At 48.2% G+C, this 14151-nt stretch overlaps 1 protein-coding gene across 1 annotated transcript in view; it reads right to left on the bottom strand.

The window, feature by feature from the left end:
* The window catches only part of FER1L6 (fer-1 like family member 6), a gene marked incomplete at its 5' end in the record, with an annotated part of 170748 nt that overhangs the window by 136289 nt on the left and 20308 nt on the right, over positions 1-14151 (bottom strand). Inside the window, 3 exons of the mRNA XM_081214331.1 lie at positions 1712-1832; positions 6990-7062; positions 10604-10646. Coding sequence (XP_081070457.1) covers positions 1712-1832; positions 6990-7062; positions 10604-10646 — 237 coding nt within the window. The remainder of the gene's footprint in view (positions 1-1711; positions 1833-6989; positions 7063-10603; positions 10647-14151) is intronic.

The raw sequence follows: 14151 nt of genomic DNA, 5'->3' as shown, positions 1-14151 counted from the left end.
TCTGTTCATCAATAAAATGGCAAACCTGTACTGAGCATTTACCATGTGAAAGCTCTGTGCTAGTCTCAGAGGAAAAACAAACATGAACAAGCCATCATTTTGGTCCTTGCAGAGCTAGCAAGCTATCCAAGGGAGAGAGGACCAAAGCAGATAAAGGGAGAACTATTAAGTGTAAGACATGTCGTAGAAAAAAATGTGATAGAACTTCAGAGAAGAGAGAAATTTGTGAGAGCCGAAGTAAGCAACAAAGACATCACTACAGAGGTCAGATTTGAATTGAACATTGGTAGGTGGGTGGAATTTTAATTGATGGAGGATGCACTGGCCAGGAGAAAGAAAAAGGCTAGTACTTCTTCCTTCTCTTTCTCTTGCCTTCCTCCACTAATTCTATGCTATTATCTTAGTGGAATAAATGGCAAAGGATCCATTAAAGGATATTAAAAAATAACTGAAGTCCTGATTTTGGGGTTTGGGGGTGGTAGTTGTCATGGTGCCGTATAGGGGGAAGGAGACACTGCAGTGAGTATGAGTGTACAAACTTCACACCTTCTTTTAAGGGTCAAGCTCTGAGCTATCACCTTTTCTGATTTCCGTCTGTCTCCCGCCCCCTGCCCCCCTCCCCTTACATACATACACTGTGTACCATCCTGTCACAGCCCAGTAATACCACCTCAGGATGTGCCACACAAGGAAGCACTAATTTGCCCTACTGATAATAACAGCTCTGAGTGGAAAAGGAAGGGATGGCATGAGGAATTATCATTAGTAAGAAATTGACATAAACAAATATGGTAGACTGAAAGTATTGATAGCCCCAGTTAATGGCTTCCTTGTATCCAGGACTTTTACCCTGTAACTCGTAATCTCCTCTTGCTGTGACATGGGCTAGACTTGTGACTTGCACTGGCCGACAGAATGCAGCAGAAATGACTTTTGCCAATTCCAAGCCTGGGCTCAAGAGATCTTGTGTACTTCCACTTTCTCTCCTGGAACCCTGCCATCACCACCATTGGAATAAGCTTGGAATAGCCTGCTGGAGGATCTAATACTGTATGGAGGAGAGGCCAGTGGTCCCAGGTAAAGCAATACTGGACCACCCCACCAGCAACCAACAGTCAAACTAAAATCAGCAGAACTGCCAAATGACAACAGACACATCAGTCATATACCTGTGACTATCTGGAACCAGTAAAACTACCCACACTAACCCACAGACTCATGAACAATGATAAGTGCTTATATTAAGCCACTGAGCTTAGGGGTTATTTGTTACACACCTATAGCTAACTGATACAACAAATTGCATGCAGAAGGCCAGCTTGTTCTGACTTTTTGTTGGGTAGTATAAGAACCACTTTCTCATTTGGGACAAACACAAAGCCAAGACATCTAGCATCTTGATGAATTAAAGAGCAGGTGAGGGACAGCACCTGGTTCTGTCTCCTGTTGCTGCTGTCATTCCTGAGCAATGAGGGACATGAATACCTTAACTCAGGAAATTTAAGACTAGACGTTGGTAGAGCCGGGACCCTGGCCAGCACTGCCATAGAGAAAGTAGAGGAGACAAAACCCTCAGTCTTCCTGCCTCAGACCTTCAGCTCCTGCAGACGGTGACTAGGTGTTACTCTCTGTTCTCCCAGAGCCTGCAGGAGTACCTGGCAGAGGGGAGGTGCTAGCAAATGTGTGCTGATTGCCTGTATCAATACTGTACCTTCTCTTTGGAGGATCTGAGGGGACAGGAGAGATGGAAGCATCGTCAGAAATCAGATCTCCTCCCAGGCCTTCCTGGTGAGAAAGCCCCTCCTGTGGTGCTTCTGCTTCACCTTGACCATCTAGAAAAGCAAACAAAAGGGACAGATCTATTAAATATGACACACCGTGGCAATATGAGCCTCAACTCTGTGTCCAGGCTACGCCAGTCACCACCGTAAGGCATGCAAGGACTGGTCAAAGACAGTCCTTGACCGCATGGACCTTAACATCTTATTGGCAGAAAAGCCAGACACACACTATGTATCTTCTGTTTCCATAAAAGAGAGAGAAGGGGCTTCCCTGGTGGCGCAGTGGTTGAGAGTCCGCCTGCCGATGCAGGGGGCACGGGTTCGTGCCCCGGTCCGGGAGGATCCCACATGCCGCGGAGCGGCTGGGCCCGTGAGCCATGGCCACTGAGCCTGCGCATCCGGAGCCTGTGCTCCGCAACGGGAGAGGCCACAGCAGTGAGAGGCCCGCGTACCGGAAAAAAAAAAAAAAAAAGAGAGGAGTAGATTTGTATGCCTGGTATTTGGAATTATGGATTATGAATTTAAAGATATGGTTTCAAGTCATGACCTTGTCACACTGACTTTACACAACTAATTTATTCCCTCTAAACCTCATTAGCAAAATGTAGTGTGAATCACCTGAGAAGCTGTTAAAATGCAGATTCTGATTCAGTAGGTCTGGGGTGGGGCCCAAGATCCTGCATTTCTAAAAGCAAGGTCCCAGGTGAGGCCATTTTGGCTGTCTGAGGGCTAGTTTTGAGTAGCAAGGTGTCATAGGTTGAATAATGTTCCCCAAAGAGATCAGATCCTAATCTCTTTTCATAAATCTAATTTTATACTGAACTTCAATATACAACACAAGTGTGCTGACACAAGTATGTGGAATGCAGGGCTGGGGACCTCCTGCCAACCTCACCACCACCCTCTTCGGGCACCCCTAAAGCCATTTCTTAGAACCCTGGGATCCATGGGACTCAACTGGTAAACTTGTCAATTTAATAAGCTCTAAACCCCTTCCAGCTTTGATATCTTTTGGTTCTCTGATATTTATCAGTGAACCAAGCTAAACAGAACCGAGTCAGAAGACAGGTGGAATAACGCAGCCCATGATGCCACAGGAGCTCGTGGACATGGGGCTCATAGGTGTTCAGTAGTCACAGAAAGGATGACTGAATGCGTGCAGCCTGCTCTGACCCTTCTCTCACTCGGGAAACAAAAGAAAAGGCCAGCTTGCAAAGAGCCCAGAAAGAATGCCAGTGCCTGACTGCACGCCCTGAAGCATGAAGAGGAACTGAAGCCTTGCTCCCAGCCTTGACCACAAGGCCCTCAAGAATGAGGAGCAGGGCTTCCCTGGTGGCGCAGTGGTTGAGAGTCTGCCTGCCAATGCAGGGGACACGGGTTCGAGCCCTGGTCTGGGAAGATCCCAGATGCCACGGAGCAACTGGGCCCGTGAGCCACAATTACTGAGCCTGCGCGTCTGAAGCCTGTGCTCCGCAACAAGAGAGGCCGCGATAGTGAGAGGCCCGCGTCCTGCAGTGAAGAGTGGCCCCTGCTCGCCACAACTAGAGAAAGCCTTCGCACAGAAACGAAGACCCAACACAGCCAAAAATAAAATAAATTTTTTTAAAAAAATGAGAAGCAACTGTTAGAGAATCAGGTTTACAGTGAACATCCTTAGGTACCTTATACATGCCAGAAACTGGGCTAGGTTAGATGTTCAGGACGGAGGAATTAACAAAACGTGGACCCCTCCCTCTAGGGGTTTACGTGCTGGAGGGTGAGACTGGCCTGCAGGCAGGAGGGCAGTCAGCTAAAGCGTCATCCATAGCTAACTCATTCATTGATTGATTCATTCATTCTGTTCTCTCCGATCTACTCACCAAGGAGCTCCACTGCAACCTTCTTTAAAAAAAAAAAAAAATCATGTTTCTCTTTTGAAAACCCTCCATAGCTTTCCACTGCACTTAGAATAAATCCAAAGTCCACACGCAACTCTAATTCCCTGTCCTACCTGACTGCCGTCTCCTCCTCCTGGCCTACCTGCCCCCCGGCCCTACCCTCAGTGCTTTCTGGTCACACAGGTGACTTCCATCCCTTCTAACAAGCTCTCTCCTGCTTGGAGTCTTTCTTCACAGGCAGCCCTCCACCTGAGCTGCTCTGCCTGCCCACCCCTCGGGGGCTCACCCTCGATGCTGTAACTTAACTATTACCCCCCTGCTCTGGGAGCCCCTCCCAGACCACACTAAAAGAGATCCCCCAATAGTCTCCATGTAAGCACATTGTCTATTTTCTTTACAGCACTTTTCTCCACTTGTAATGCAGTTACTGCATCAGGGTCCCCATGGATAACAGATGGCCCATCCAGAGCAGGATGACTTGAGGACTTTTTACAAAGGCGTGGGTGTAGGAGAACCACAAAGGGTCGTACAGCTATCTTTGGCTATGGCAGCCAAGCTGACACCATGTGGAGGCCCCCAACATGAGGAGAGAGAACAGTTACCAGAACGTGGAAGGAGAGGAAGTCGGGTCTAGTCGGCTTTCCTAGGACGAGGGGCACCCATCCTCCAGTTGAGGGACACATCCAGCCACTGGGTCCTGACCTCACACTCCTTCCTCCCCCAGACCTCCTGCTGGGGCACCCCCTTGGGGAAGGGACCTGGGTTGTGCATCCCTAGAGGTCAGCCTCCTGGGACAGAGAACAGGTGGACAAGGGTGGAAAATAGATCTGGAGGGGCAAACGGAAGAATCCTCCACAGGGCTGTCTTCCCTCTAAACTATCCAATGTCACCACTACATACCCAGAACCGAGCACAGGACCCTACGCTCAGCAGACATTCTATTAATATTTGTTAAATAAATGAATGAATGATGATCATGAGAGGTACCCAACAACTACTTGCTGGGTAGCTAATTAATGGATGGGTCAGGGTCATTGGAATTTTATGAAATTAAGGCATAGCCATTATGTCTCAAAATACACAGATGTAAGAGCCACGGACTTTGAGAATCTCTAAACATTTCACCCAGAAAAGTCCTAACTTCCCCAGTCAGGCCAAGAAGGAAAGACCAGTTTGCACTAAGTTCTGTAGACCTTGTTTTCGCCGTCTCCCACAGGGTCAGCCCCTGGCCAGCGGGATGGATGCTGTTTCCTTTTAGGAGGGGCCTGACTCCTCTCCGCCCTGTTTGCTCTGTGGGCTGAAGACTCTAATTAAAATGAGCCCCGGGGAGCCAGCTCCTCTGAAACGCTGTGGTCGGCTGCCCTAAATCTCCACCAGCTTGTTCTTTCTCCGCTGCGCAGTCAGTAAGGGCTCCTAACTGGAGGCTGACCCATGGGGTAGGAGAGCCTGGGCTCTGGTGTAAGACTGACGCAGCCTCAGGAGCCAGCTTCTGCACCTATTGGTTGTGTGACTTTTTTTTTTTTTTTAATTTATTTTTTTTTGCGGTACGCAGGCCTCTCACTGCTGTGGCCTCTCCCATTGCGGAGCACAGGCTCCAGACGCGCAGGCTCAGCAGCCACGGCTCACGGGCCCAGCCGCTCCGCGGCATGTGGGATCTTCCCAGACTGGGGCACGAACCCGTATCCTCTGCATCGGCAGGCGGACTCTCAACCACTGCACCACCGGAGAAGCCCTGGTTGCGTGACTTTGAGCAAACACTTATCTTCTCTGAACCTCTTATAAAACAGGGGCAAAGGAAACTACATTTCAGAGTCATGAATGATGTATGTAAAGTAAAAAACAGCAGGGGCTTATTCAATGTGTCATAGATACTATTTTTCATAAGGTCCTTGAAGGAAGGAACTGTGTCTTATTCAACCTTGTGTCTCCAGGACCTACTGCAGGGTCATAATTTCAAGGACACCAGGAAAGATCCCAGAGTCTTTTCTACCCAATCCCTGGTACCTTCAACTTGAGTGAATAGACAAGTACTTCTATTAAGCTTTCAGCCTTGTCTCCACCTAAACTGTAATGCCTCTCCTGTCCCATCCAAGAATGACTTAATCATTACTATCAACACTTTAATGTGAATGAGTCTCTGTATTTTCCCATCGTAAGATTAGGTTTTCCCTGAGGGTGAGGAGTGGATGGAGGACAGGCTACAGGGCACCTGCAGGGTGAAGGATGAAGGACCCACCCCTCCAAGGAGACGAGAGGGGTGAAAATAAAGCAGACTCACTGTTCCATTTTGGTTTAGAAATGGTCCAGAAAGCTAGCCTTGAACCAGTTGCTGTCAGGACCACCCAACATAAGTTTCCAGACACCACCCCAGACCTGTCCATTGGAATCAGTTGATCATATTTGATTCAATACACGAGTGTCTCCCTGATACGGGGCCTGGCCTCCACTGGCACAAGTCACACTGTAACTTGGAGCTTTGCTCTCCTGGAGAAGGAATTGCCCATTCTAAGCGCAGAAAGTCTGAGAGCCCGGATTTATCAATATATCCCAATGCCACTGCTTCCTGGCTCTGCATCTCCCATCCTCAAGGCTGCCTTCATGGGTCTGTGCAGCCCTGTAGGGTCCTGTGATCAGAAGGAACTCATTGCCCTTGGCCTAATGCTCTGCAGTCACCATCCAGATGTTCTTAATAAGTTCTTAACAATGGCTTTGCATTTTCATTTTTCACTGAGCCCTGCAATTCTGCAGCTGGTCTTTTCCACACTTTACTTACTCTCTCTGCATCTCTGTAACCTCATTTGTGAAACTGGGATAGCCACACCTTCTGGTAGGACGACGGAGGGGTTAAGTGAGACAGTCTATGTAAAGCCTCCCCCAGAGCAGCTGCTACCCTCCCTCTCATTTTCAAAATCTCACTTGCTTCTCCCCATGACCACGCGGTCAGCTCAGTAGCCCACGTCATGCCCGCTTAACAAAGGGAGAAGCTGGGACTTGGAGCTGCTGGGTGACTTATCCTGGGCCACAGAGCAAATCAGAACAGAAATGGGAGCTTGAACCCTGTCACTGCCTCCTTGGGGGGAATCCTTCCGGGGTCCAGCAGGTGTCCACCCACCCTTGTGTGGCCAGGAGACCAGATGACCAGTGGCACGGTGGTGGGGGGGATCACTTTGGGCCCACACTTGGGGTTGGCAGGGTCTGAAGACCCAGAAGGCAGCACAGTTCCCACCTCACTCCTCGGAGAATGAATCCCATTCTCAGCCAAGGAGGGGTCAACCCTGGAGACCTGCAGGCCCCAGGGTGGTGGTCCCTCCCCACCCCTCAAAAGACTCACCTTGGGCACCCTTGTTGGCTAGGATTAACCCCTTCTCTGCTTTCTTCTTCTTCTTCTTCAGCCCAAACATCTCCTTTCTGAAAAAAAGAAGAAAAACTAAAAAATACAGTGATAATAGCTTTGACTCATTCAGACATGTTAAGAGAAAATACACACACACACACACACACACACACACACACACATTGAGCTCTTCTTCTGGAAGCCGACCATCCTCCTCAACCACCCAGGATGGGCATCAAAAGACAAGCATCAGGATGATCCAACATGCTCTCCAGACTCTTACAGAAACCACAAAACCCCTCCTAAACAGAAATCATGAGGTCCACCTAGAACCACACTTAAATTAGGCATAATACAAATACTAATAACACTAGCTGTTCTGTTCTCCATTTCTCTTTACTCAGCTGTGCCAGGCACTCAAAACAAATCATATCATTTAATCATCACAGAAACCCTCTCCTATCCATCTTACAGATGAGGGGCCAAGGCCCAGAGAGGGTGAGTAAAGTTTCCAGGGTCACACAGCTCTTAAGTGTCAGAGCTACCCCTGGAACCAGGCCTGTCTGATTTTAGAGCCCAAGCTCTAACCACTGGGTCACCTGAGCAGAATGAACACCCTCTCCACAGCTGAGCCCCAGGCCATTTCTAAGGTCAAGAGGCTCTGGGATTTACTAAGGTCATTCCACAAGTGCACAGCTCAGCTGACATGTAGTATATGCCCAGAATGTCAGCTATTATTATTATTGTGATTATGAGCCATGAACAGGAAGCTGTTTGGGGGCCTCCCTCTCAGCCCTGGGAAGGGGCCCAGTCTGTTGTTTCTAACTGACACCAGGAGTATCCTGACCCTCCGCCAGCCTGCTGAGAGCATCCCTTTCTGGAGCTGGGCGGAAGGATGGAAGGTCAGAAAAAGTCCTGACTTTGAGTCAGGCAGGCTGATGGGGTGGCCTTTGGAGACGGGAAGAAGAGGAACAGGGACGGAATGGAGGAGAAGGGAGACGAGAGCAGCAAAGGCTCGGACCCTCTCAGGGAGCATAATGTGAGGACAGTGGCAGAGCCACTGGAGTTTTCCATTTTGCTACATATTTAGGACTCAAGGGTGGGTGGACTGCAGTGGCCAAGATCAGGGCCTCCACAGCCAGACTGCCTGGGTGCTAATCCCAGCACCATCTTTGCAACCTTGAACAGGTCACGTAACCTCTCAAAACTCCAGGGTCCTCATGTGTAAATGAGATAACAAATGTAAAGCATTTAGCCCAGTACCTGGAACATACTAGTTGCTCAATAAATGTTAGCTATTCTTGTTATTATTTGAAGGGATAAGGTTAGAACTAATGAGAGGAAGCTACTAGGAGACACATGTCCCCTCCATTCACTTACTTATTTATTTCCTTATTTGTTTAGTTATTCTTTTCATGTCCTGCCTTGACCCAGATAAGGAATTAAGGAGCCCTCCTCATTGGGGCTACCTGAACAGTGGAATGCACTGCACTGGGTGGAAGTGAGTTCCCAGTTCCTGGAGATGTGCAAGCAGAGACCTCAGGGCCACTGGTAAAAGATGTTGTAGAGAGGACACACATCAAAAGCAGGGGGCACTGGCCTAGGGGACTCCGGGGGTCCTTTGAGATCCTGAAATACAGTAGAATGATGGAAAGAATGGGTTCTAGAACCACCCAGACATGGTTGGATTGGGTAAGTCACAGCACTTCTCTGAGCCAGTTTCCCCTGAGTACAATGGAGATAAATGACACAGTACATACTTTACAGGATTGTTGTAAGAATATAATGAGGTAAGTAAGCAAAGTGCCTAGGACAAAGCAAAGCTGTGATAAGAACATGCTTCTAAGTCTTCCAGAAATCTCAAATTCCCTTTTTTTCTGAAATTTCTGAAAGGAAATTTCCAATAATAGTTTTTGCTTTCCTGTTTTCAAAGGAGAGTTACCATGCAGAGTCTCCAAGGCCAGTCCCGTCCAGACCCTGAATTGCCACTGTGGTCCCCAAGGGCTCCCTGCCGTGATCATTTCACAGAGGCAGAATCCGATGTTCCTGGGAAATTGGCAAGCAGGCTCGACAGAGTACTTGAGAAGACTGAGTAACTTCCATCTGGAAACAGGAAGTCGCTACCAATAAATGACAGTAGCTACCGGAGGGAGACTTAACACTCCTTTAGGAAGCTGACAGTTCATCACGGATGGCCTCAGCATTCCGAGCCCTCCCACAGGGCAGTGACTGAGGCATGGAGCATGCCACAGGCTACTGTTGTGAGCACGGGAGGAGGGAGAGATGTGTCACCTCTCAGGGTCAGGCACCCCTGCCCCTCCAAAACCAAGAGCTCCTAACCCTGCTGTCCATTAAACCCACCTAAGGAGTTCAAAATATACCAATGTCCGGAACCACCTTCAGAGATTTTTAATTGATTTGGGAGAAGAACCAGTTCTCAGGAGGTCTGCTCTAGACACAGCTCAGACCCCCTACAGAGGAAGCCAGAAACCTTCCAGTAAGGCCCAAAGAATTTGCAACCAGCTCTGCCCTCTGGGGTGGATTGATGTGTTGTTTCACAAACACCCAAGGTTGTTTGCCTGAAACCCTGAGTCAGTTATCAAGGGCACTCCCAGCATGACTCCCAGCGTGAAAAGGTTTCTTGATGAAAATTGATTCCTTCTCCTCAGCCCCGTGACATCCACAGTAGAGAGAGGGCACAGCTCGCCAGCCCTGAAAGATCTTGCCACTGGCAGATTGCGCAGCCCAGGGTAAATTGGAGACACAAGACTCAGCTCAGGGCCCTGCTTGAATCCACCTGTTAGCTCTAGAATTTGGGGCTGGATGCTTAAATCAGATGAACATGTTTCATTCTCACATGACACAATATTTCTTATCAAATCCACAGGGTGATGTTGAAAAAGGAAACAATGCTTATACAATGTAAAACATGCTATAAAGTATTACAATGTTGATGACAAGAAAACATGCTACAATATTCCCGAGTGAGTTTTGAAGTTTTTAAACATGCTTTGACACTCACCAGGTACCAAGAATACCATGTTACATACATAAGCTCCTAGGATCCCCACCACGTACCACGAGGAGGATGTTATTATTATCCACTTTTACAAACAAGAGTTTGTCAGGGTTTCCAGCCAATATTTTGGGATCAACCAGTAAAGCAGGAAGACTTACCTGGTAAGTCTTCAAGGCAGTTGCCATCATACCGGCCCCCCTCTCCAGTTTGCCGAGGATTCCGGCATGGGAACCTCCTGCCCCCCTTCAAAAAAAGGATGGGGCTTCCCTGGTGGCGCAGTGGTTGAGAGTCCGCCTGCAGATGCAGGGGACACGGGTTCGTGCCCCGGTCCGGGAGGATCCCACATGCCGCGGAGCGGCTGGGCCTGTGAGCCATGGCCTCTGAGCCTGCACGTCCGGAGCCTGTGCTCCGCAGCGGGAGAGGCCACAACAGTGAGAGGCCCGCGTACCGCAAAAAAAAATAATAATAATAATAAATAAAAAATAAAAAAAATTTTAAAAATAAAGGGTGGAACTCTCCAGTTTAGCGTCTACTGAATCTCCTCCCAGGGCCACCGCAACATAACTCAAGAGACACACAGCAACCCCCATACCACCTTGGTCTCCTCAGGGTGAAAGCTACCACGACTCCGATATCTACATCCAAACAGCGAGAGCATTAAACGGTGCGCGTGTTTAACTTGCTTCCACACATCTGTTCAAGGTGGCGTTGCTCCCCGTTGAGCCCAGGGCTTGCATTGCCAGGGAGGCAGCCAGCCTGGCACACAGAAGGGGGAGCCCGGCAACTGGAGTTTGGGTCTCTTCTATGACACGTTCTAACTATGTCAGTGCAGCTGGCCACAGGAATTCTCGGAGCTCCAGGCTGCTCTTCGGCAGGAAGTGGTGGTACAGTTAACAGTGCTTTTCTCGCTGGGATACTGTGTATGTCACCTCACTGAACCCTCATGCTGAACCGCTCTAAGCTCTACAAATAGCAACTTTACTGTCATGTCCACGGCTCAGGGGAGCCGAGATCAGGAAATCGCTCGCGACCATGGTCACCTTGTGGTTTTCCACTCGTGTCACCAGATTCCCCTTCTGGAATCACCGTTTCTACCTTCAGTGCAGAAGAGAAGCAGCTCAGGCCAAGAGGCCAGACACTAAGTTAATTGCATCAATGGGTGTGACCAGTACCGGCCCCTGCTACTCTCCATCCCAGATAAGAAGACTCATGTCACCTCTGCACCTCACCCTCCAGATCCACTCATAACATCCAGTGTGGAAAAAAATAACACTTAGGGGCTTCGCTGGTGGCACAGTGGTTAAGAATCCACCTGCCAATGCAGGGGACACAGGTTCGAGCCCCAGTCCAGGAAGATCCCACATGTTGCGGAGCAACTAAGCCCGTGCGCCACAACTACTGAGCCTGCGCTCTAGAGCCCGTGAGCCACAACTACTGAGCCCACGCGCCTAGAGCCCGTGCTCCGCCACAGGAGAAGCCACCGCAATGAGAAGCCCGTGCGCTGCAACAAAGAGTAGCCCCTGCTCACCACAACTAGAGAAAGCCCGCACGCAGCAACAAAGACCCAACGCAGCCAAAATAGATAGATGAATAAAATAAATTTATATTAAAAAAACCCAACCACTTTGATTTGTGAATTTCTTTATACGGGAACTCTTTAAAACTTTAAAAAATATATTATATTTAATAAAATTCCTTTATCAGAAGAATGGATTTGCAGGTGATCAAGTCTATCTTAAAAAACAAAACAAAATCAAGCTTTATCACCATTTTGAGGTTATCCAGAGAGCCTTCGGTAAATTTCCCATTGCCTGCTAGGAAATACCTTCTTGGGTATATGCTATCTGTGTACTCATCTTACTTCTAGGACTGGCATATATTTATTAAAGACAAACCAGCAAACATAGAAACAGCCATAATGTGGGCTTTGACAGAAGATTGTTAAAATATGAATCTATGTGACATCTTGCCTTGTCAAGACTCCGAAACATTTTTTCCTCTCTGCCCGTGATCTTCCCCTTACTGCTCTCCTGATCATATCCTATTTACTTAGGGCAATGATGGTCAACTTTGGCTGTACATCAGATACATCTGAGGGAGCATTCTAAAACTATCTCCCACACTATGGCCAGATCCCATCCCAGAGAGTCTGATTTCATTGGTCAGCACTGGGGCCGAGCTTCAGTAGTTTTTTAAGTTGCCCAGGTGATTCTAAAGTGCAGCAGGGTTGCAAACCCCTGTGGCTAAGTAGTCAGTGCCAATGAGCTGTGTTCTCAAAGACAAGGTTCTTTTTTTTTTTTTTTTTTTGCGGTACGCGGTCCTTTCACTGTTGTGGCTTCTCCCGTTGGGGAGCACAGGCTCCGGACGCGCAGGCCCAGTGGCCATGGCTCACGGGCCTAGCTGCTCCGCGGCATGTGGGATCTTCCCGGACCGGGGCACGAACCTGTGTCCCCTGCATCGACAGGCAGACGCTCAACCACTGCGCCACCAAGGAAGCCCAAGGTTCATATTTTTTAAAGGAAGTTCAAAGATAATTTTTTAACCAGAGGAACAATAAAATTTAGGAAATTCAGAGTTATTGGTGAATATATTTGGGTAGGCTGGATGAATTTTATTGTCCAACTTCAACCCCTCTTCCACTCAACCCTCATCCCAGCAATTAGCCCATGGAATTGGCCTGCCTTCTCTAATTCTGCATGGGATCAGCTCAGTCTTGATGGAACTGAGTCCTTCAGTTTAAGAGAGAAGGATCAGTCCTCTATTGGGTCCAAAGCATCCCAGGCAATGACCTGAGTAGACGGAGTACTGACCCCCAGTCTTGTGGGAACCACTTCATTCTTGCCTACTGTAATATGGACTCTCCCACCTCATTGAGGTAAATGGATGTTTCTCTGGTAGGTCCTCTTTTGTACATTCCAGCCCCATCAGTCATGATAATGAGATTCAAATATCACCAACTCAAAGACTGTCACCGAAAACCTTGATATTTCACCTGCAAGAGTCTAGGAAATGCACCTCCAAGGATGCTAATGAATCCCACTTCCTGTGGTTTTTCTGAGACAAGGGTGGAGTCACATCGTATAGAGCCAGCCCAGGTGAAGCCAGCCTCTGACAGCCATTCAGAGATCCATCCAAAAATTCAAGGGCAAGGTGGTAGGAGGGTGCTGCTGTAGGACTGTTCCAGGAAAATGGAGACTTTTGCCTCGCATGCATCTCACCCATCCTGCAGCACACCAAAAGTGCCCACTACTGATGCCATCCCCCAAGGGTTGGAGGAGACTTTTCAACCTGTGGCCACTGGCCTCCATCCTCTCCTGCTTCTCCTCCTCTAGAGCTGAGATCAGCACATGACCAGGTTGGCTGGAAAGCAAGAAAATAGAGAAACAAATATCGGCAGGTCATGTCATTGACTCAGGATAGTTAGGGCTGCTGGATCCCCCAGCCCCAAACTTTCTCTTTCCTGGGTCCCTAAGAAAATGTTCATTTCTCTTATTTCATCCTCTTTATATCCAGGCTACTCAGAGCCCTGGTCTCTGTTCTCCTAAAGATAAGAGGATCAACCTCTAAGCCAGAAATAGACTTATTTGGAACAAGCAGCACTCTCTCCCTGTGTCCCAGCATAAATGGGTCTTCAAACTTCCACGCTTTATAGGCTTTCTGTTTTTGTTTACTCTCCAAAACTTCCTTTCCCCATATATTCCTTGATTATCTTTTGGCAGAATGAAAAGACATCCACTGGATATGGCGTCCATGGGTTAACATGACTCTCGGGTAGGGTTAACGTCCAAGACTCCTATTCCCATGTGGTCTTCCCTTCTTTGGGTCCACCTTCCCACAGAACATTTGTATTCTACTTTCTGCTCCAACTGCCAAGTGGAAGTAAGTCACTGAGCAGGGTTTCTTCTCCCTGCAGCTGTGTGAGCAAGCCCATCTGATTTACAGCAAAGTATATGAAAATCAATCTGGACTCCGATCCGTACAGCTTCCTCCAATCTACCTTTGCCAGCAATAAAGGTGATATGTTGATCCCAATTTGATGCATAAGTCTGTTTCTCCATGGGGAAAGAGAAGGATATAGTTATAACCTCAGGAACACCAATATACTGACATATAAAATTTTGTTATAAGTGAGAATCATTC

This window comes from Mesoplodon bidens, assembly GCF_964165515.1.
Source record: "Mesoplodon bidens genome assembly, chromosome: 16".
NCBI lineage: Eukaryota > Metazoa > Chordata > Mammalia > Artiodactyla > Ziphiidae > Mesoplodon > Mesoplodon bidens.
The sequence above is the reverse complement of the archived record's forward strand: the minus strand, read 5'-3'. Positions and strand labels throughout refer to the sequence as shown.